General features: G+C 41.7%; 1 protein-coding gene across 4 annotated transcripts in view; it reads right to left on the bottom strand.

Annotated features, from left to right (window-relative positions):
* Positions 1–23,378, bottom strand: part of LOC144683356 (plasma membrane calcium-transporting ATPase 1-like) — a 191,032-nt gene that overhangs the window by 47,532 nt on the left and 120,122 nt on the right. For all 4 annotated transcript variants that reach the window (XM_078546295.1, XM_078546294.1, XM_078546293.1 and 1 more), the window contains 3 exons: positions 22,714–22,955; positions 18,712–18,940; positions 11,362–11,541 (listed from right to left, as the gene is read on the bottom strand). In XM_078546295.1, the coding sequence (XP_078402421.1) occupies positions 11,362–11,541; positions 18,712–18,940; positions 22,714–22,955 (651 nt within the window). The remainder of the gene's footprint in view (positions 1–11,361; positions 11,542–18,711; positions 18,941–22,713; positions 22,956–23,378) is intronic.

The following is a 23,378-nucleotide window of genomic DNA, read 5'->3' as shown; positions in this document are numbered from 1 at the left end:
CAGTGTGTGTTCTGCCAGGGTTACTCAGCTCCTGACCTCATTACAGCCTTGGTTTAAACTTAGACAAAAGAGCTGAACTCCTGAGGTGAGGAGAGAGTGACTGCCCTTGAAATCAAGGCAGCATTGGACTGTGTTTGTGGCATCAAGAAACCCCAGCAAAACTGGAGTCAATGGTGTTCGAATCATATCGCTCAATACTGAAGTTTTCTTTACACAATGGAAGGGTTTGGCATGATCTGGACATGTGGATGCTAACCTGGGATTTTTGAAAAAAAATAAGGTCATGATAAGTTCACCTCGGAACTGTAAACAAGCAGGCCTCTTCCAAGAAATCACCTGACCTATATGGTACTTGAGAAGGCTCAACTTGTTTGTGTGTCTTAAGCTGCAAGGCAATTTAACTAATGAAAAGCTGGGAGGCAAAAAGGCAATCACATGGCAGAGGAAAAAACTAAAGTTGTGAACCTGCTCATTTGGAAGGCAGCTTTTTTGGTGACCAAGCTGAGGAAAGAAGGCTACCTTGACTGGCTCCCTCTCTCTATCTTGCCTAAAATTGTGTATGGCTATCAACCTGTCGCTAGAGAGCCCTCATTTGAATGTAGCCAGTCTGCATTTGGACCTGCAAAGCTGAGACCAGTGGTGAGAACGTCCAGGCATCCACTGGGATCAGTGGCCTGTCTTCACACAAGAGAACTCCAGGTTGACAGCGTCGAGACCCTGCGGACTTTATCCTTTATTTTATAAGGCCCATCCTCTAAAGCCCACCTCTGCAGAGAGACTATCGGTTTTGTCCGTGTGTGTGTGTGTGTGTGTGTGTGAGAGCTGGGGGAATTCTTTAGGAAGAGATAGATAGTTATACTTCCCAATTAGCATTGTGTGTTAACCAGTACTTGCAGCTTGTTAAAAGAAGTTTTGTTTTAAAATAAATTAATCATTGAGTTTTTGAAAGAGGCCTGGTCAGAGAGTCTTTTCTTCTGGGTACCAGAGGTACAGGTACATAATTGGCCATTTTAGTGAGAAAATTAAACATTTAAATTAATGGTATGGCCTGTGGAGTAATGGGGCTTGATAATTCGTGTAGTCCTCCCATCCCGTCTTAACAATGGGAATTGCGGGGGTGGGGGCAAACTCGCCACTGGTTGGGGTCATATCTACCGCAAAGGAAGATGGTTGTGGTTGTTGGAGGCCAATCATCTCAGTTCCAGGACATCAGTGCAGGAGTTCCTCAGGGTAGTGCCTTCGGCCCAACCATCTTCAGCTGCTTCATCAATGGCCTTCCCTCCATCATAAGGTCAGAAGTGGGGATGTTCGCTGATGATTGTGCAATGTTCAGCACCATTCGTGACTCCTCAGATACGGAAGCAGTCCACATCCAAATGCAGCAAGGCCTGGACAACATTCAGACTTGCGCTGACAAGTGGTAAGTAACATTCGTGCTACACAAATACCAGGCAATGACCATCTTCACCAAGAGAAAATCTAACCATCACTCCTTGACATTCAATGGCATTACCATTGCTGAATCCCCCACTATCAATATTCTGGGGGTAGTGATTCACCAGAAACTGAACTGGACTAGCCATATAAATACTGTGGCTACAAGGGCAAATCAGAGGCTCGAAATCCTGTGGCAAGTTACTCACCTCCTGACTCCCCAAATCCCGTTCACCATCCAAAAGGGACAGGTCAGGAGTGTGATGGAATACTCCCCACTTGCCTGGAGGAGTGCAGCTCCAACAACACTCAAGAAGCTTGACACCTTCCAGGACAAAGCAGCTTGCTTTATTGGTGGTGGATGGGTTGCCAACGCACAGTGGCAGCAGTGTGTACCATCTACAAGAGGCACTGCAGGAACCCACTAAGGCTCCTGAGACAGCACTTTTCAAACCCACGACTGCTACCATCTAGAAGGACAATGGCAGCAGACAGATGGGAACACCACCACCTGGATGTTCCCCTCCAAGCCACACACCACCCTGACTGAGAAATATATGAACGTATGAAATAGCAGCAGAAGTAGGTCATTTGGCCCCTCGAGCCTGCTCCATTGTTCAATAAAATCATGGCTGATCTGTTGGTGTTTCGAATTCCATATTCCCATCTGCCCCGATAGCCTTACCTTACAAGAATCTATCTACCTCCGCCTTAAAAATATTCAACAATCCCGCCTCCACCGCCTTCTGAGGCAGAAAGTTCCAAAGGTGCACAGTCCTCAGAAAAAATTTCTCCTCATCTGTCCTGAAAGGGCATCCCCTAATTTTAAAACACTGCCCCCTAGTTCTGGACTCATCCCACAAGAGGAAACTTCCTTTCCACATCCACCTAGTCAATACCGTTCAGGATCTTGTATACTTCAATCAAGTCACCCCTCACTCTTCTAAACTCTAGTGGAAGCAAGCCCAGCCTGTCTAACCTTTCCTCATAAGACAACGCCCCCTGCATTCCAAGTATCAATCTAGTAAACCTCCCCTGAACCACCTCTAACACACTTACATCCTTCCTTAAATAAGGAGACCAAAACTGTACACAATATTCGAGATGTGGTCCCACCGATACCCTGTATAACTGAAGCATAACATTCTTAATTTTATGTTCAATTTCTCTCGTAGTAAAGGATAGCATTCCATTAGCCTTCTTAATTGCTTGCTATACCTGCATACTAACTTATTGTGACTCATGCACTAGAACACCCAGATCCCTCTGCAACTCAGAATTCTGCAGACATTCTCCATTTAAGTAATACGTTGTTTTTTGTATTCCTCCTGCCAAAGTGAGCAACTTCACACTTTCCCACATTATACTCCATCTGCCAGATTTTTGCCCACTCACTCAACCTATCTATATCCATCTACAATCTCCTCATGCCCACTTCACAACATACTTTCCTACCTATCTTTATGTAACATGTGTTGCCGTTTCTTCACTATCACTGGGTCAAAATCTTGAAACTGCCTCCCCAACAGCACTGTGGGTGTACATACACCATACAGACTGCAGTGGCTCAAGGCAGCAGCTGCTCATCACTTTCTCAAGGGCATTTAGGGATGGGCAATAAATGTTGGCCTAGCCAACGACGCCAAGAATGAATTAAAAAAAAAAGTTTGGGGATTCAGATCTTATAGATTAGTTTCTAAAAGGATATGTACATTTGCAGTACCATGCTGAATTGCTTCACGACACTGCAATCCATTGGAGTGAGTGAGCATGCAGGACAGTGCTCTCTCTCGTGATGGTAGTGCATGCAGGCTCCCCGTTTGATCTCCTCCAATACCTGTATGCTGCTGAAAGAATGAAGGGCCAGGCAGCTGCATAAGTGGGAAGATGTGGAACCCAAACTGCTATGAACTGCAGGTCACCTCAGTCACAAAAGGCTCCATTTGGAATGCAGCAAACAACCACGTCATGCGCTCCAGCCATTCAAATGTGTCTTAGGAGAAACACAAGGCTATGTTTAAGAGTTCACACATCACATTCTTGCACCACAAAGAAACAAGGTTGTGAGAAAGACTCGGCGCACATACATTGTACGCGTTTTCATTAAAATTATGGCTGCAATGATGTAGTATGCGCTGGCGGTTTTCATTTGGCATGGCTTGAAAGTTGCTTTAAGCGGGTGGTAGGAGTAAAAGCTTAGTGAGCTGATATGTAAGCAGAGAAGAATATGTAGGTGATATATTAGTCCCAGGACAGAGCCCTTAATGCAATGGCAAGTTGGGGTGGTCAAGGAAAGATTTCCTGCATCAGTTTGACATGAAAATTGCTTGTAGCCAATGATTCCCCTCAGGCTCATCCTGGTTTGATTGCTGACCATACTTCTGGAGCTTCGAGGGGTCATCTCTTTGTAAGGCAAACTTATGCTGTTTGCAACACATGACAATGATTATTGTCCTTTAACAGGGCTGTACTGTAGCATAATCCCAGCTAATATTGCACTTGCTTCCAGAGGCACAATGTGATTATTATTTTATATTATATGGAGGGAAGCTGTGTTGATTTATAATCTTGGGTTAACATATATATATATATATATATGTATATACGGGTGTATATATATTTCACTTCCTATGAAATAAATTACTGTAACAGTTTATACCTGGCCCCATCTTAGTGAGTGCGACTGACAAAATGATTAGAAATGAACACATGTGGAAAAAAAATTAGTTCCAGTAACAATGAGACACTATTGTTACAGTCTTGGGTTACATCATCATGTGGTTAGACATTGGGTTAACTGACCTAACCTGTAATCTAAGGCACTGAAGACCACTGTAGCTGAGAAAATATCTTAAGGCAAGACCTAAACCAAGAGATGACTTCTTTGGAGAGTATGCACTGCTCTTCAGTCAAGTGCATGGAGTTTTGCCTATATGCTTTGGTACCAGTGATTGGCTGTCATGTGCTTTCAGTGCAGCCACACAAGTTTGGCATCCCTTTTATGCTTATGATCTTCTAGGAAGCAATGAGAAGGGGAATTCCCAAAAGGAAGGATATTTGTCCCTGTGAATTGGGATTGAAATGAGAGGGGGAAATGATTGCTCCTTAGGTGAACGGCACAAAGTCAAGATTACAAAATATTCAGCAATAGAGAAAAAAAAATAAGTTTGCAACTGGTCAATTTAAACATTCAATTTCTCTTGCACTTAGCCAGCAGTGATCAACTTTGAACACCCACTTTGCACTGACATGAATGCGAATGGGCAGATTTTTGTTAGTGTAAGGCAAAAAAGGGAAATGGATCAAAAGCGGTTAATGACGTACAGATCATCCATTATTTCACTGGAAGGTAAAATGCTAAATGGTCTATTCCTCTAGGGTGCAAGGAAAGAGCCGGCAACTACAGACCAGTCAGTTTGACTTCAGTGTTAGGGAACCTTCTGGAAACTATAGTTCGGGGCAAAATCAACAGTCACTTAGATAAATGCAGGATAATTATGGGAAGCAGGCATGGGTTAATCAAGGGGAAATCATATTTACCTAACTGGCTCGAGGTTTTTTTAGGAGGTAACAGAGAAAGTTGATAAAGGTAACGCTGTTCATGTCTGTGTATATAGATTTTCAAAAGGCACACAGTGCCACACAGACTTGTGAGCAAAATTCTAGCTCATGGAATAAAAGGGAAAGTAGGCATTTGGATAAGAGATTGGCTGAGTGACAGGAAACAAAGAGTAGTGGTCAATGGATGCTTTTCAGGTTGGAGGTTTGTAGTGGAGTTCCCCAGGAGTCAATGGTGGGACCCTTGCTCTTCCTGATGTATATTAATGCCCTGAACACCACAGTCTAGGTCACGATTTCAAAATTTGCAGATGATACGAAAATTGGAAACGTTGTCAGTTGTGATGAGGATAGTCTTGAACTTCAAATGGACACAGACATGTTGGTGGATTGGGCATTCAAGTGGCAAAGGAAGTTCAATGCAGAGGAGTGTCAGGTGATTCATTTTGGCAGGAAGAATATGGAGAGACAGTATAAAATAAAAGGAGAAACTCTAAAGGAAGTGCAGGAACAGAGGAACCTTGGTGTATACGGACATAGGTCATTGAAGATGGCAGGGTATGTTGAGAGAACAGTTAATAAAGCATATAGTAACTTCGGCTTTGTTAATAGGGGCATCGAGTACAAGACTAAGGAACTTGTATAAAACACTAGTTAGGCCTCATCTGGATTACTGCACCCAGTTCTGGATGCCACACTTGAAGAAGGATGTGAATGCATTAGAGAGAGTACAGAACTGTAGCTATGATGATAGATTGGAGAGGTTGGGACTGTTTTCCTTGGAGAGAAGGCGGCTGAGAGGGGACTTGATAGAGGTATTCAAGATCCTGAGGGGAATGGATAGGGTAAGTAGTGAGAAACTGTTCCCACTCAAGAGAGCATCGAGATGAGGAAAAACCTCTTCACTCAGAGGGTGGTGAACCTGTGGAATTCTCTACCATAGAAGGCTGTGGAGGCCAAGTCACTTAATATATTTGAGGAGGAAATAGGTGTCTGGACTCTAAAGGCGTCAAGCGGTATGGGGAGAGAGCAGGAGTATGGCGTTGAGAAAGAGGAACAGCCATAATCATATTGAATGGTGGAGCAGGCTTGAAGGGCCAAGTAACCTACTCCTGCTTCTATTTTATTATATTTCTAACCAGAGGGCATGATTCAAAATTAATTGGCAAAAGGAGTAAAAGTGATGTGAGGAAAGATTTTTTGACCCAGAGGGTGGTTGGAGTCTGGAACGAACTTCCTAAGAGGGTGGTTGGAGACAGATTCGATCCAGGTATTCAAAAAGGAATTGAATTGCTGTTTGAAACGAAAGAACGTGAGAGGTTACAGGGGTAAGGCAGGGGTGTGGAACTATTTAGAATGCTCTTTCAGAGAGTCAATGCAGACTCGATGGACTGAATGGTCTCCTTCTGCACTGTAAAGATTCTGTGATTCTTTCTGTGTGCCCAAACAGAAAAATTGAACTTATGGTGATCATATTTCTTCTGTGTCTCATTTGCATGTGCCTGGCCAAAAAGGGCAGGTGCTTCCACCAGGTGTCAGAGTTGGCGATGGAAAATTAGGTGCGTACTAAGCTAAGGAAAGATCCAGCATTTCCTGTCTCTCAGCTTTACACATCACTGTTCCACTTCTAGCTGTCTCCTGGTGCCACCTTAAAAGTCAAGCGAGGCCCAGAAGCTCTAGACCTTTGTGCCTGATCTGCAATTGTGGCCATAGCAATGCATTTAATATATTTCTTGCTTTCAAACATAATTGCTACCATTACAGTATGCATATATTAAATGTAAACTAACGTGCCAAAATCATTTGAAAGTGCAATCTTTGCTTTGCAGCAGAATCTGCATTTGCTACCTCAGCACTTGCTCCGAAAACTGAACAGCACAATGTGAAACTGACTGAACTGCTTATGTTCAGAGTTCACTGCTGATTGCTCTTTAGAGTGGACAAAGTAAATGATTGATAGAATAAACACAAATCATTTCACCTAGTAAATGTCAGAGAGGGATACTGACAGTCATCTCAGTCCTGGGCAAGAATTATACATCTGTGCCTGGTGCAAAGTACAAAGTATCTAGAGATTATAATGTACCTTTCAATACCCCAATATGAATAGGTATATTTTTATCCAATATAGAGCACTCAGTTTACAGCTCAGGGGTCAACTGTGATCTTTGAAAGCCTCCACTGTAGCTTTTGGGTCTGAAACCAGCCCATAGTTCCTGTCCCAGCAGTGGCCGAGGTGCTGGAGCTGCATGCTGAAAGAGAGCACTTGGGTTTTCACCCATACAGGGTAGACCAAATTAGTAGTAAGATGGGGTCTTGATTCATATTAGAGGATTGGAATGTCATACCAGTTTCAGAAAAAATGTTGACGGTTTCATAGGCGACAATTTTTGCTGATGAAATCACAGTCTCATGCTCTCTTCAGCCTGAGGATTGCAATCTGCCACAGGCTGAGGGGTAAGGATGCATTTAACTAATTCAGAACAATGCTAGAATCATTCAGGCTTCCACAGCACTGTTGTGAAATTGGGGAAAGATGGGCTCCATACACATACTGAAACACGAGCAAGATGTGCTTCTCATGGGCCTTCCACCAACACTGCGAAGTTAGTAATCAATTAATTCTAGGCTAATTAGATATTGAGGTGCACGTGATGCAAGGCTATCAGGATTTAACTTTTATGGTGTGATTTTGCACGAGCTCCTTTGGTACTACATGAATTTCCATACTTCCAGCTGAGGCCACCTCTCTTCCAAGAAAATGCCAGGAGCTAACTGGCTAAAAATACTCTTGCTTATAGTTATCAGAAGACAGAACTCAGTTGCTCCAACTTAAGATTAGAGACTCAGAACAACTGCATTAATGATGGAACAACAAGCAAGACTTAAAACGCATAACAGCCCATCACCTGTTATCTGTCGACGCTCAAGTTGAATATTGAGCAAAATTTCTGTGAAACACCATCATTTTCCTCACCAGTATTATCTTAGCTCAGTTGGTAGCATGTGTGTGTGGGGGATAGTTGTGGGTTCAAGCCTACTTGAGGACTAGACTGACATTCTAGCACAGTACTGAGAAGTACTATTGTCTGTTGTCAGAGTTAGCATCCAATGGATACTTTAAACTGTCTGACTTTCAAGAAGGTTAAAAGATCTCTTTGAACGGAACGGATAGTCTCCTCCCTCAATCAATGTCAAAGACAGAATGAGTGATTATTCATTTTAGTTCTATTTTTGGGACGCTATGGAACACAGAATGGCTACCATTGTAGGTCAAACAAAGAACAAAGAAAAGTACAGCACAGGAACAGGCCCTTCGGCCGTCCAAGCCTGCGCCGATCATATTGCCCGTCAACTAAAACATTTTGCACTTCTGGGGTCCGTATCGCTCTATTCCCATCCTATTCATGTATTTGTCAAGCTGCCTCTTAAACACCACTATCGTACCTGCTTCCACCACCTCCTCTGGCGGCGAATTCCAGACACTCACTACCCTCTGCGTAAAACCCCGCACATCTCCTTTATAGTTTTCTCCTTTCACCTTAAATCTATGTCCCCTAGTAATTGACTCTTCCACCCTGGGAAAAAGCTTCTATCTACTCTGTCCATGCCACTCATAGTTTTGTAAACTTCTATCAAGTCGCCCCTCAATCTCCATCGCTCTAGTGAGAACAATCCGAGTTTCTCCAACCTCTCCTCATAGCTAATAACCTCCAGACCAGGCAGCATCCTGGTAAACCTCCTCTGCATCCTCTCCAACGTCTCCATATCTTTCTGGTAATGTGGTGACCAGAATTGCACGCAATATTCCAAGTGTGGCCTAACCAAGGTTCTATACAGCTGCTGCATGACTTCTCAGCTTTTATACTCAATACCCCTGCCAATGAAGGCAAGCATGCCATATGCCTTCCTGACTATCTTATCCACCTGCGTTGCCACTTTCAGTGACCTGTGGACCTGTACACCCAGATCCCTCTGCCCGTCGATGCACTTAAGTGTCCTGCTATTTACTGTATAATTCCTGCCTGTATTAGACTTTCCAAAATGCATTACCTCGCATTTGTCCGGATTAAACTCCATCTGCCATTTCTCCGCCCAAGTCTCCAACCGATCTATATCCCGTTGTATCCTTTGACAATCCTCTTCACTATCTACAACTCCTCCAACCTTAGTGTCATCTGCAAACTTACTAATTTGCCCAGTTACATTTTCCTCCAAATCATTTATGTATACCACAAACAGTAAAGGTCCCAGCACTGATCCTTGCGGAACTCCACTAGTCACAGCTCTCCATTCAGAAAAGCACCCTTCCACTGCTACCCTCTGTCTTCTATGACCAAGTCAATTCTGTATCCATCCTGCCAGCTCACCTCTGATCCCATGCGACTTTACCTTCTGTATGAGGGACCTTGTCAAAGGCCTTACTGAAATCCATGTATATAACGTCCACTGCCCTTCCATCGTCGATCATCTTTGTCACTTCCTCGAAAAACTCGATCAAGTTAGTGAGACATGACCTCCCCTTCACAAAACCATGCTGCCTCTCACTAATACGCCCATTTACTTCCAAATGGTAGTAAATCCTGTCACGAAGAATCTTCTCCAATAATTTCCCTACCACTGACGTAAGGCTCACCGGCCTGTAATTTCCTGAATTATCCCTGCTACCCTTCTTAAACAATGGAACAACATTGGCCATTCTCCAGTCCTCTGGGACCTCACCCGTAGCCAGTGAGGATACAAAGATTTCTGTCAAGGCCCCAGCAATCTCCTCCCTTGCCTCCCTCAGTACTCTGGGGTAGATCCCATCTGGCCCTGGGGGCTTATCCACCTTAATATTCTTCAAGACGCCTAACATCTCCTCTTTTTTGATCGCTAAGTCCTTCTCTTTGGTGAATACTGATGAGAAGTATTCATTTTGTATCTCTCCCATTTTTTCTGGCTCCACACACAGATTCCCACCTCTGCCCCTGAGTGGGCCTACCCTTTCCCTGGCTACCCTCTTGCTTTTTACATATGTATAAAAGGCCTTGGGATTTTCCTTAATCCTGGTTGCCAGTGACTTTTCATGACCCCTTTTAGCCCTCCTGACTCCTTGCTTAAGTTTCTTCCTACTTTCTTTGTATTCTCCACGGGCTTCATCTGTTCCCAGCCTTCTAGCCCTTATGAATGCTTCCCTTTTCTTTTTGACTAATCTCACAATATCCTTCGTTATCCAAGGCTCCTGAAACTTGCCATGCTTATCTTTCATCCTAGCAGGAACATGCCGGTCCTGAATTTTTATCAACTGACGTTTGAAAGCCCCCCACGTCAGTTGTGGATTTGCCCTCAAACATCCGCCTCCAGTCTAGATTCCTCAGTTCCTGCCTAATATTGTCATAATTAGCCTTCCCCCAATTAAGCACCTTAACCCGAGGACAACCGATCTGAGATATGATAGGCACTACATAAATGTCTTTCTTTCCTTGTGTTTGTTTTAAACCAGCACTCTCAAGAACACGAGTCTAAGACAGTTATTTGATTTCATTACTAATGCCATCATATGGTTGCTAGCATCCATGTATTATAAAATTGACAATGATTCCCAAATCGCTTTAATCACACAAACAAAACAAATTTGCACAAGGGAAAATGGCAGAAACAAATTCCTCTTGCCAGCCCCAAGGAAGAGTTATCTTGGAAAGACAGTGACCTAACTGGTATACTTGCCACCTATTGCACACTGAAAAAGATGCCTTAAACCATTCCATTGTTTTGCCAGTAATATAGCTTCATAATATTTACAACACAGAACCACCCGTACAAAAAATAACCTTGCAATATCCTTCCGAGGACCGTGTGGAGTATTTACATCACAAAGGCCTGCAAGATGCACTCTGCATTATTTCACAGGGCAAGAACCAGAGGCTGTTCTAAGCCTCATTAGTTTATTGGGAACTTAAAATGTACACCTTTGATAAATAAAAACTACAATGATAATTTTAGAATGCAGTTTGAGTCGCCAAAAGTTACTGCAAGCAAATTTCCAAGCTTAGCTCTGTTGACAGGGTAGGGGAAACCCAAAGTATGGCTGGAAAATTCCATTTAACTTCTATTGGTCAGTTCCAATACGGTATTACCAGTGTTGATAGTTCAGTTGTCCTCATGGATGCTTAGAAGAGCGGAGGGGGTGGGGGAAAGGGGGAGAAATAATTTAAACATTTTTTTCTTACTTAATTTTGAAGTGAGCTCAAGGCAGTAACATTAAGTGTTCATCAGTTCCTTCAGCTTCATTCTTCCACTTGGTCACCTTGAGAATATTGTTCCTGCACTGTAACCTCCCTCTAATGTTGGCATTATTCTGCACCTCATAACTGGTATGCACCATACCTCGCCCTTCTCATTGCGAATCAGCCGGTTGAATTCTTTTCCCTCTAGACACAGGAAGTCTTCTCCTGGGTGGATGATGCCACACTTCGTGGAAATGGCACGCGCAGTGTTAATATTGTCTCCAGTCACCATTCGCACAGTTATACCAGCTCGTTGACACTTCAATATGGCATCTGGAACCTGCAATGGCAATGAGCCAATCTCAGTGAATAAATTGGGATAGGTATACTGCAATCATTAACTCAAAGGACTGCACAATCCTTTTCTTAAAAAAACGAGTCAATACAATAATTCACAGAATTTCTTCAACATCAACTTATTTCCTCATTTTCCATCAGCTGATTCTTGCAGCTTTATAGCAATACCTAATTCTGAGAAGTTGGGCTATTTTTGTGAATATCAATTACTTGGCTATCTTGCTGAATCTTGCAAAATTAGTTCCTTTTTCTGAAAAAGTAACTTTTACAAATTCCAACAGAAGAGCCTCAGAGCATTTAACATCAGAGTCTCCACTAACATGCTTTAACCTCCCTAGAAATGCATCATCGATCTGTATTGAGACCGACCGAGCGGTCGGTGAAAGCTTTATTTTCGGTTTGTCACAGCTAGTGAAGTTGCACTAAGGTAGCGCTAAGAAACAAAGTTTATGATACCGAAGTAGGATTCTATTCCATCCTAAAGCACAGTTTCTCCAGCTGTGTGCATACCAAAATGGTCAGCCATTTAACAGGCATTTCTTACAAGCACAGCAGGTCAAAGAATGAACACTTGACTATACCCTGCTCCAAAACAAAAAAGGATCACAAATATTTCAGAGACCTCAACTGTAGAGTATCGATGATGAAAACTTAACATTTGATGCATGCTTACTGTCCAATGGTCCTAGTGATGCAAACTGGGGCAAATATTGGGCTTAACTTTAGAAATTGGGGCAAGTATAAAGTGCGTGTTTGGGTGGGGGTGGGGGGGGTGAGAGAAGAATAGAAAGGAAGAGGAGGAAAGGTAATAGATTTCACAATGCATGTTTAGGTCATTTAGGATGTACAGTTGGCAACAGCGAATGGGTTAAATGCAATAAACAGCGACGTAAGCTGACATGGAATAATAAATGCCTTTCAACACAAGCAATAAAATTAGCTGACAGAGGTGTAATTATTTTCACCAAGAAAATGGAATCAACTGAACTGTTTGTGGCTCTTCAGAAAAGGGCTGCTTATTTATAGATATTAAGCATCTCTAGGCATACTGTGAACAAGTTGTTCAGCATGTGACTTCAAAGAATTTAAATTAGGAATAGACTGATATAAGATATCAGGTACTTGGTGTTATACATTATTTAAAATGAACTGCATTGTTAAGTGTCATTCATAAATTATCAACTCCACATGCACATAATTATACTAGCTCTCAATTTCAATACATGATTGTTAAGAAATCTACCGTCTCAAAATAGAGGGTTTGCAAAATCAAACATAGCATCATTTTTAATCAGTTTAGACAATATACGTTTTCCTCAGGATTTCTCATAGCATGTTAAAAGATTTTGCTCATCCCCAGATTTTTTTTCTTTTTAGACAGCTCAGTATTGTATTCTGTGCAGGTTAACCAAAGTGCCTGTTTGCAAGATGTCGGCTTCTAAAGGCTTTTTTTTAAAAAAAAGACTGCCTTTGGGCTTGTAAGGCAAAGGAGATGAACAATGAGAACTAGTCAACGCCAGCAACTGCTTTCACACATCCAACCCCTGGCAGAGTGGAAGTGTGGCACCAACAGAGGTGACGTGGATAACTTGTTAATTGCATAGCATTCACAGCACAGAAACAGGCCATTTGGTCCAACTGGTCCATGCCCAGTTTACACTCCATATAAACCTCCACCAACTCGTTGTTATCTAACCCCATCAACATGCCCTTCTATTCCTTTCTCCTTAAATGCATCTTTGCTATCCACCACAACATTGGTAGTGAGTTCCAAATTCTAGCCATTCCGGCCAAGGAAATTTTTCCTGAATTCCCTATGGCATTTATTAGTGGCTATCTTATATTTATTGCCCTTTGTTCTAGTCACCCTCACAAGTGTAAAAATCTTCTCAGGACTACCCTATCAAATTCTTTCATGGTCTGAAAGGCCTTAATTAGGTTACTCCTCAGTCTTTGCTTTTCTAGGGAAAATGGCCCCTGATGGGTATAATCTCCAAGGCTGGATTTTACATATTGCTCAAGCCACACCATTGACCACATCCCCCCCCCACCCCACTCCCACCCCCCATCCTGTCAGAGAAATGGTTTGCGAGCTGACCATATTTGACCATAATACGCTGGGGGCGACCTCAAAATGAGATGACAGTGGGACTTCTACCTCTCAGGCAAAGGTAGTCCCATCCTCAAGACCTGCTGGCCAATCTGACTGGCTGGCAGCTGAGTAGTCCCAGCAGTGCCAGAAGCAAGTATTGACCACTGCTAGGACTACAAAGGAGTCCTGGGAAGAAGTGTCATAGTTACCAGGCTATTGTCACTTGGGGCTTTTTGGATAGGAAAGGATCGGGAACCCTGGCACATGGTCGGTGGTTGAGGGGAGAAGGCGGAGTTTGGAGGCTGGAACAGAGGCACAAAAGGGCCATAATGTCTTGGGGTGAGGTATCACCGATATTTACAGGGCATGTGCCAAACGGAAGGTAAACCCCAACCTCCCCCCTCCACCTTCCTTCCTGCCTTTTTGCCTCAGAAGCCACTTTCCTCCATCTTCTACCACCCATTGCATTATCATGGTGGAGGTTGAATTAGGCCTTTAACTGGTTAGTTAAGGGACTCAATTGGCCTAAGGGCTGATACTTCACCTGTTCCCCGTATTATGGGAGACAGCTCGGGCATGGGCGAGAAGGCGGTGGGCCAGTCACCCGTTTGATTTTACACGCCCCCCCACCAAAAACATGCCTGGTTGGGGGGGGGGGCATAAAATCCACTCTCCACTCCCCACCTCCCTCATTTCTGGTATCATCTTAGTGTAAAAAAGATTTACTGTCTGCAGCGCCTTTATATCCTTTTTATAAAATGAAGGCCAGAACGGTTAGTGAGGGAAGAATAATGTAGAAAAGTGAAACGTTCCCTTTATGAATAACTGCAAATATAGTGACCAACGGTGCATGATTGTAATTTACTAGTAAAGAATGTCTCTCTCAAAAGTACAATTGGTTAGACAGACCACTGTAGGGGGAGACCCAGCCTTTTAGGTATTGAATAGTTCTTCATTTCAAATCAAAGGTAAATGTTCAAAGTAGCAAAACAGCACTCACAAGGGTCTTCAAAAAAGTTGCTAAACTGATAGTGGACGAATGATTTTAATGTTAATTTCTTGCTTGTTGCAACAAAGCCATCAACAAATAGCAGACATACACAAACACCCGTGTGTGTTAGATGCTGAGGCCTAAACAGTCTATTGAAAAACCAAACCTAGGTTACAGCATTGCAGAATATTGAAGGCGCTTCCATCCTGAAGGTAATTAAGCTTTTTTAAAAGAACAAATTCTACATCCCAAATCACCGTTTGGACCTGTTTCATTAAAATGAGAAACGACCATCCTCCCACCAAAGCAAGTTTGAGATTTATGAATCTCCTGGCATTGCTCACATTCTGTGGGGGCATTGTTTGGGTAGCAGACATGCTTTGCTAGAGTTGTCCCATTATCAGGAAGCGCAGAGAGCAATTGTGACAGAAGCAGGGGGTCAACCCCAATATCAGATGGGTTTACACAGTCAGCCTGTGAGCAGGAAGAAAGAGGGCAAGGGCAGGTGATCTAAAACAGTTAGGGAAAGGACATCAATTAATACATAAACACGGAAATCATTGCAATCTATTTTTGTATGTTTTATATATTATAAATATTATATATATATATATATTATATATATGGAACCCATTAAGTACAAAGTACTATGGCAGCTGTGTTATGCCCAAAGTTTTTTTTAAACGAGCTAAAATCTTATTGGCTGGTTTAGTGACACAACCGCTTAAGCTATAAGCCTACAGATATTACAGAGTGAACTACAGAAATCTGCAAGGTCACATTGACCTGCAAATTAAACCATTAGAAAGCTTCTGCACAAGGCATCGACTGCCTTGCAGGATAGACAAAGATACAGATGCAGGAGATGAGCAAAAAGATCACAGAATCCTATGAACTGTTGCACCCTTTAAATTTACAGACTGTTTTCTGCCATTTGTTGTTGACACCATGTATTTTGCAACCTAATTAAAGAAATCTGTGTCTGTTCTTCCAAGTCTGTGCCTTCTAAATTTAAATTGAGACTGAACAGCCTATGATTTGCCACAGTAACAGTGGCTGTCAAGCTATTATTTAGTGTACTGTCACTGGGAGCTTTATTCTAATTTGAGCTTTCAAATTCTGCTGCTCAAGACAGCTTCAAAACAAGAAGAAAATTACAAACTCAAATCAAGACAGTAATTTAAAGGGCAGTTCCATGATCCTGCATCCACACTAGATTCCCTGGAGCATAGTTCCCCCTGGAAGCGTCTGATCACAGAATTACCACTTTAGTTCTGACTCTTCCCCTCCCTTCATTCAATGACTTAAAAACACAGATATATTCCATGATATTATTGTAACAAAGCAAGGTAGAAATTCGGCACCTACAATTCTGAATTGGTCTCTGAAGTGTGTGCCATGGCACATGTTTTGACTGTCTTGGGTATTGAGATTTAAAAACTAAACATTAGGAAGATTGAAGCCATTGCCTTTGCCACTCCCACCACTGTCTCCAGAATTGTTTGCAACCTGTGTGACTTATCTGACCCCCCCTTTCAACCACATATCTGCACCATCACTAAGACCATGTACTTCCACCTCTGCCCTACTCCACTCCTGACTCAGCTCATCTGCTGCTGAAACCCTCATTTATGCCCTTGTTACCTCCACTGACTATTCCAATGTACTCATGGCCAGCCTCCCATGATCTACCCACTATAAACTAGAGGTTATCCAAAATTCAGCTTATGTCCTAACTCGCACCAAATGCTGTTCTGACCTACACTTGATCCCGGTTATGTAATGTCTTGATTTTAAAAGTCTCACCCTTGTTTACATGGCCTCACTGTTGCTTATTCTGTGGAATTTCCTCCAGCCCCATAGCCCTCCGAGATAATATTTCTGCCTGGTTTCAAATTGTGGATCTTTCACGTGATAACCACTGCACTACAGAAACAGGGCACTCTGCACTCCTCTGATTCTGACCTTTTGAGCATCCCTGATTTTAAAATCGCTTCACCACCAGTGGCCATGCCTTCAGTTTTCTAGGCCCTGAGCTCTGGAATTCCCTCGCTAAACCTCTCCACCTCACTTTCTACCTTTGAGATACTCATTAGAACACCTACCGCTTGACCAAGCTTTTGGTCATTTGACCTTATGTGGCTTAATGTTATACTTTATTTTATAATGTCTCTATAATGTAGTATGGTGTTGGGCATAGTTCAGTAGATCTCATTAAGGTATTTGTAGTCTTAGGTAGTGCAACAGTATTTATTAACTACTAGAAACATAGGTACAGTAAAGATCCAAGCTAGGAGCTGTCTCCGTGCTTGCTTCTACACACAACTTTGTTCAACACTACACTGACCCCTAGGAGTGGATCATGTGTTCTCTTATATCACTGTGCGGGAAGTACTGTACTCAGTCTCACGTTAACCCTTTATGTGCCAGACCCTTATACTACACCTGCGAAGCACCTGGCGATGCGTTATTATGTTGAAGGCACTATATAAAGTCAAGACCATTATTGTATATGAGAGTTATGCAGATAGTCATGTGGCAAGAACTATGGTTATAAGTCTTACTACTTGAATATAATATTTAATCAATTTTGTGAATTCTGTAAATTTTTGTGCATTTAACAGAGAAGAAGAAATAACTTGCGTTAAAGTTTGTTTAAGAAGATAAGTTTTCATGGTTGGATAGAAAAGACCACAACATCAGGAACAATGCAGCTGTCCCTATTAGCAGCTTAATAGAATTACAGCATAAACAAAATAAATTTTAATGAAGCACAAGGTGATGTGCTTGCTTGCAGGTTTCACTACAGTTTTCATATTAAGATAAAGATTAGATCTTTAATGTGGCAGAAAGAAATTCAATTCTAAACTGTCCAGTAATTGCAAATACCGTCAAGTGTGAAAAAATATTAAGGCGTACAGGGCTACCTATAAACGAGATCGCCTGAAAGAAATCCATCCAAAACAAATCCATGGCTCTCATACAAGATAAGAATTGGCATTTACCCAAATTTAACCTTTTCAATATGACTGACAGCCACAAATACATTTTGCTAATTTTCTCATTTCAATCAGTATTTTTCTGCCAGCAGTTGCTCCACTCCTTTAGTGCTGCGGTATTTAAAATAGCAACGCATCCTCCCAGGCCAGGCTGTCAATTTGAAATCTTTCTCTGTACGCATTGTGCTGGGTGACCTCAGTTATTAAAGCAGCAGCAGAAGCCTCGACTGAAGTTAAGAGGAAAAGGCTTTTACTTAAATATCACAACACAACAGCTGAAAGGAACAGAATGATATGGTGGTGCTGTAGTGTCCACCATTCTTTAGAAATGTCTTTGCTTAAAGGGAAAGGATTCAGGTGGCATAGTTCTATGATATGCCAAGAGTTTTATGAAGCTAAGGAACCATTCAGGAAAAATTCCGCATCAGCTCTAGTTGGCTTTCTTGATGAGTTATCAGATGCTGTCATGTTGGACTCAGCATTTGAGTGAAGCTCAGCTATCTCAAATTACAAGTTTGGATGAGCTAATTGTTAACACGTGAAGATGTGACGGCAGTGCAGCTGAAGAAAGGCTGCATTTGTGAATACACTGCAAGACAATTAGATGCCAAATGGGGAAACTTTGCATTATTAACACTCAGTTTATATTGAGCCTTAAGGCACTGCTAAAAAAAAGGCCAGAAAAAATAAAGTTAAACACTTTGATGTAAATTTTACATAGCAACCATGCAGCCACAGGAACAACACACCACACTATCTAATGCTGCGGATGCTTCCGTGTTGTTCCTAGTCACATGATAAATGCAGCATCATGTGTAGGATATCCTAATGTTTGACAATTGAGCATGGACAATAAGTAAAAAATTGCCCCAACACAATTTTCAATTTGAGACCCGCAACTGTTTTGGATTATGCAAGAAAAAAAACCACATTCAAGCCAGCAACAGTTACAGGCTGACAAATAATGGAGGAAATAATTCGGCAGCTAGAAGCTTACACATTTTCTAGATCTTTACAATTCACAATGTCTAAAGGACATTTTTGTTATTTACTCTCTAAAATCCAATTTACCTCTGGTCGCACTGGATCCTCAATTCCCACAACAGTGATGCATGTCAGGTCACTCAGAATCTCATTTTCGTTATCCCATTCGGGTTCCTTGACAAAGTCTCTGTATGCCAGGCAGATAGTGCGCAGCCCTTCACAAGCCATTGGTTCAATCACTTTCTTCACCATTTCATCACGGTCTCTTACTTTGAAAGCTGTTACATCTCCATTTTTACCTAGTAGTTTAGTACACCTGAAAAATATTCATAAATGTTTTCTTGGACATGATACACAAGCTTCTGGGGTTACAAAACTATTAGTTGTCAGCGCCTATTAAATAAAGGAAACAAAAAGTAGCAAAAGGCATCACTGTACATGGCCCCTTCATTGACCTTTTTAAAAAAATAAAGCATTCTTTCATGGGATGTGGACGTCACTGGCAAGGCCAACATTTGTTGCCCATCCCTAAATGCCCTTGAACTGAGTGGCTTTCCACACCATTTCAGAGGGAAGCTGAGTCAACCACATTGTAAGGTCGAACGACCTCCTTCTGTGCCACAATGATCTTGACTTCAAAAGAATTGCAAGCCATATCTTTGGGTGAGTGGGTGCAAGAAATGAAAAGCAGGGCTTTTAAAAATATATTTCAACACCCATACACTAAATTTAAGGCAAGAAGTCAACATTAAACATAAAAAAGTTTGATCTTGAGCATTCAACTGGAGCCCTGTTTCACAAGGTTCTCATCAGCTTTCATCCTCCTCCAGCCAGAACAGTTAATCTGGATTGGGGACTTCTCCATGGGCTAAGGCCATTCAGTTGCTAGCTTGAAGTTATGAATCAAGTGTAAGGTAAGTTAGAGAAAAGATTTGCTCGCACTATTCACTACGACAGAAGTAGCAGCTATGGACTGACTAGGAAAATCTGGATTCTCAGACTCCATGGGCAGTCAAGTACTTAAAAGAAACAGATGTGGAAGTGCAGACTGGTCCAGCAAGCTTATCCAGTGAGGATTCAAATCATATTGAGCAGGGATTTCCCAGGTTGGCAGATAATAGTTGTCATGGTGAGAATGTCCTGTGCATTAGATTAGGGAGCCCAAAAAAAAATCAAGCAGAATATTCTTCTCGTTTGCTGTCATGTGGATATCGAGCAAGGACATGGTTGACTAAGATATGCAGCCAACCTCCCCAAATCAAATCATTTGCCAATGCTCACACATGAAAAATAGTCCAGCACCCATGGTACCATACTTTACGTATCCTTGAATGCAACTGATGCCCTGATAAACAGTAATAAAATACTGACTTCTGAAGTGGCCCCCAGAAGGTGGTACCCAAGGCTTTAGTTTTAACACAGCAAGATGAAAAGTTGAACCAGTTTTGAGATTAAGTAAACCCTTCCTCCAGTCAAGTCAGGGAAAGGTACCACTTGATGTGATCACAGATATGAGTCAGCATTTTGTTTCTGATTCCACTATTGGAAATCTTGTAGAAGAATTAAGGTTCACCACGACCTACTGGAACTGATTTTTGGAGAGGGGAAAGAGGAGAGTGAAGAGAAGATTCAACAGCTACCAGGTTAATATATTTAGATCTCAACCAGGACAGTGAAAAACCACAAACATAGCCATAGCCATCATTCAAAAAGGATTTATCTATCAGGCAGACATCTGCAACCTGGACATTATAAAGTTCTGAGCATGTGAGGTGACAATTATTGCAACTATAAGTGGACTGGAGCCTTATCTGTTTCAGCACTAGAGTCGTGTGTCATTGATATTCTTAGCTACCTCTTAAAAAGAATAGAACCTCACCAAAGTGCCTAACTACGAATATTGAATACCCAGAGATAGAAATGGACTACAACTACCAAATGCAACTTAGTGACAATGCTGGTGGTGAAAGCCAGCCACACATTTAGCACCCTTCAATAGGAGTAGAGACCTAGCATTGGAAAACCTATGAAAGTCTGTGGCTGTGATTTAACCACAGCAAATCTGCTATCTCCAACATATCTCCAGTTAGACAAACCAGAGTTCCTCTGTAAGTCGAGGCTTGAAAAGCCATTTTGTTTGCTATTTACATGAGATACTCTCCTATAGCTTCCTTCATGGGGCAGATTCACTTTAAATTGAATCAGAAGGGAAAAAAATCATTTGAATTTAAGACAATTTTTTTTGGATCTGGATGAACAACATTAAAAGCATCAGCTGTGAAATAAATGCTGGCCTTGCCAGGGATGTGCACATCCCAAGAATAAATAAAAGTAGTTAATCTGCATAAATCACCCAACTATAGATCATGGCATTACTTACCTGGTACAAAAGGTTTCAGTTTGTTAAATTAACTACATTTCCTCTCTTGTTCATTTAGCAAAGTACTTTCTGCTTCAATCCCCACATCAACAGACCACTGCCTAAATAAAGGGGCAAGGAGGAAATATGCCTCATCTCCACAATTCCTCTAAGTCTTCTGACTACAATAAAGAATTAACCAGGAGTGGAATGTGGCATCCAAGAACTTCCATCACAGCACTCTGCCACAGAATGCTAGCATAACATGCTGTACCACCACTCGTCTAACTTTCCTTTCTATGGCTCTGAAATATAGCTTGCGCATATAAGTAAACATGCGCTTCAGTGTAACATTTAATGATAAGTCTAGTTCAATAGTTGACTAATGATATCAGTTGAATATATACAAACAAAAGAACACATTAACCCTGAAAATGTAGGAGTGTTGAAATCTGAACCTTGGTTTGAAAATGGATTACTCACAAGACTGGCTTATTGAACCACTTTGTTAACAGTTTACAGATTATCCAGAGATTATGACACTAGCGGCATGTATAAAAGATGAAGAACAAACTTGAAGGTGAAAAATACAAAAGATGACTCCCTGAAAACTGACTTTACTGAATGGAGAGGATAGCTCAATTTTTAAGATGAAGACTCTGTCTTTCATCACAACATATTGTGTTATGGCTAGTGCACACTGTCCAACCCATTTCTTTCCATGTTTAGATTCTTACTGGAGTCACCAGGATACAAGTATCCTGTTACAGATGTAGTTTTTGGGTGAATTGCCATCTTGTCATTCATTTTCCCTCCTCTTTCTTTCTCATCCTCCCTTTGTTCTCAGCATCTAACAGAATGAAATACTTAAGCCATTGCAATACAGGCAGAAGTTTTTTTTTACACACACTCTTGCTGTTTAGTCAAAATAGTCTTAACAGTTAAGTCACAAAACCACCATTTGGTGTTCAATCATATTCAGCCTCGAAATAAGGTGGCACAGCATATTGGCAGAATGCTTTTTTTCATTCATTCATGGTTGGTGGGCATTACTGGCTAGGCTAGCATTTATTGCCCATCTCTAATTGCCCTTGAGAAGGTGGTGCTGAGCTGCCTTTATGAACTGCTGCAGTCCACGTGGCATAGGTACACCCACAGTGCTGTTGGGCAGGGAGTTCCAGGATCTTGGCGACAGTGAAGGAACTCTAGACTGGATGATTCCAGTGGTGGTCAAATGGTTGTCCCATGTTGGCAAGTTCGATTTCAGCAGTGCTGCTCTGGAAAAAGTACTAACCAGGAATGAAAAAAAGTTGTCCCCATCTGCTTCTCTATATTTCATGGGAGCATTAGTAAATTAGGAAGAAATTGCCCACCAACTCTTTTGCTGACAGATGACAGCAGGAACAAAAGGAAATTAAAAAAAAACCCACTATATTTTGATATTTTTTACTTTAAATGCGCTTATGGCAGAAATATATAACCATACACCTTCAGAAATCATTCCTAAAGGCTTCTGCATACATAATGCAATTCAACTCTGATCCAATATCAGTTAAAACCTGATCTTGTTATTTTGTTTCCCCCTTCTTCAGAGCTTGAGAGAAGCAACTTGACCCTTTTATAACCCAGTGAAGGTGGAGATTTCATTGTCATTCCTTTTCATTCTCATTCCCACTGACAAAATTTACATTACTTGTCAAGTGTGACAATGCCTAAGAAAACTTGCTCACTTGCGTAGAATGATCTCCGAGGCGCCCTTGCTGTACATGCGGAAACTTCCATCAGCATTCTTTAGTACTGTGCTCATGGACTTGCGGGCAGAGTTGAAGGTATACACCTTATAAAGCTTTTCTTCTGGAATTTCATTGCGCACAGCTTGATAATCTTGCTTCAAATCCAGCACGAAGCCAAGCAAAGCACATTCAGTCTTGTTCCCTACATGACGAGGGAGGCCTCCTTCTTTCTCAGGGGGCTGGGGAATGAGGGGACAAAAAAAAGTCAACGGTAATAAAAACAGCTAACATTTCTTGTCAATATTAGCCATAATGCACAAAGTATCCAGAATGATAAAATTTTGTAGAAACGTGTCCATGCAATATCGCCATCTAATTCACTGTGGAAAGCCATTAATCTTCTCTTCCTTTCCGCAAGTATAAACACCGTAACTAAACTATACAATTTTAGTGTGGTGTATATTCGAGAGGAAAATTTCCAACATATTTTAAAACATTCAAGACGACTTGGAAAAGTCAGAAACTAGACTGACTCGTCTTCCTTTGGTTGTAAGAGCGTTCTGTTTACATTGTGTGCAAGTCAGAAAAGTGGACCAGATGCAAACATTTCCACAAAAGGACATTTTTAATCAAGAAACAATGATTCAACTTTAGAAAATATT

The sequence above is a fragment of the Cetorhinus maximus genome, chromosome 8 (assembly GCF_964194155.1).
Source record: "Cetorhinus maximus chromosome 8, sCetMax3.hap1.1, whole genome shotgun sequence".
NCBI classification, from domain to species: Eukaryota; Metazoa; Chordata; class Chondrichthyes; order Lamniformes; family Cetorhinidae; genus Cetorhinus; species Cetorhinus maximus.
Note: the sequence above shows the minus strand (reverse complement) of the source record. Positions and strands in the feature narration are given on the sequence as shown.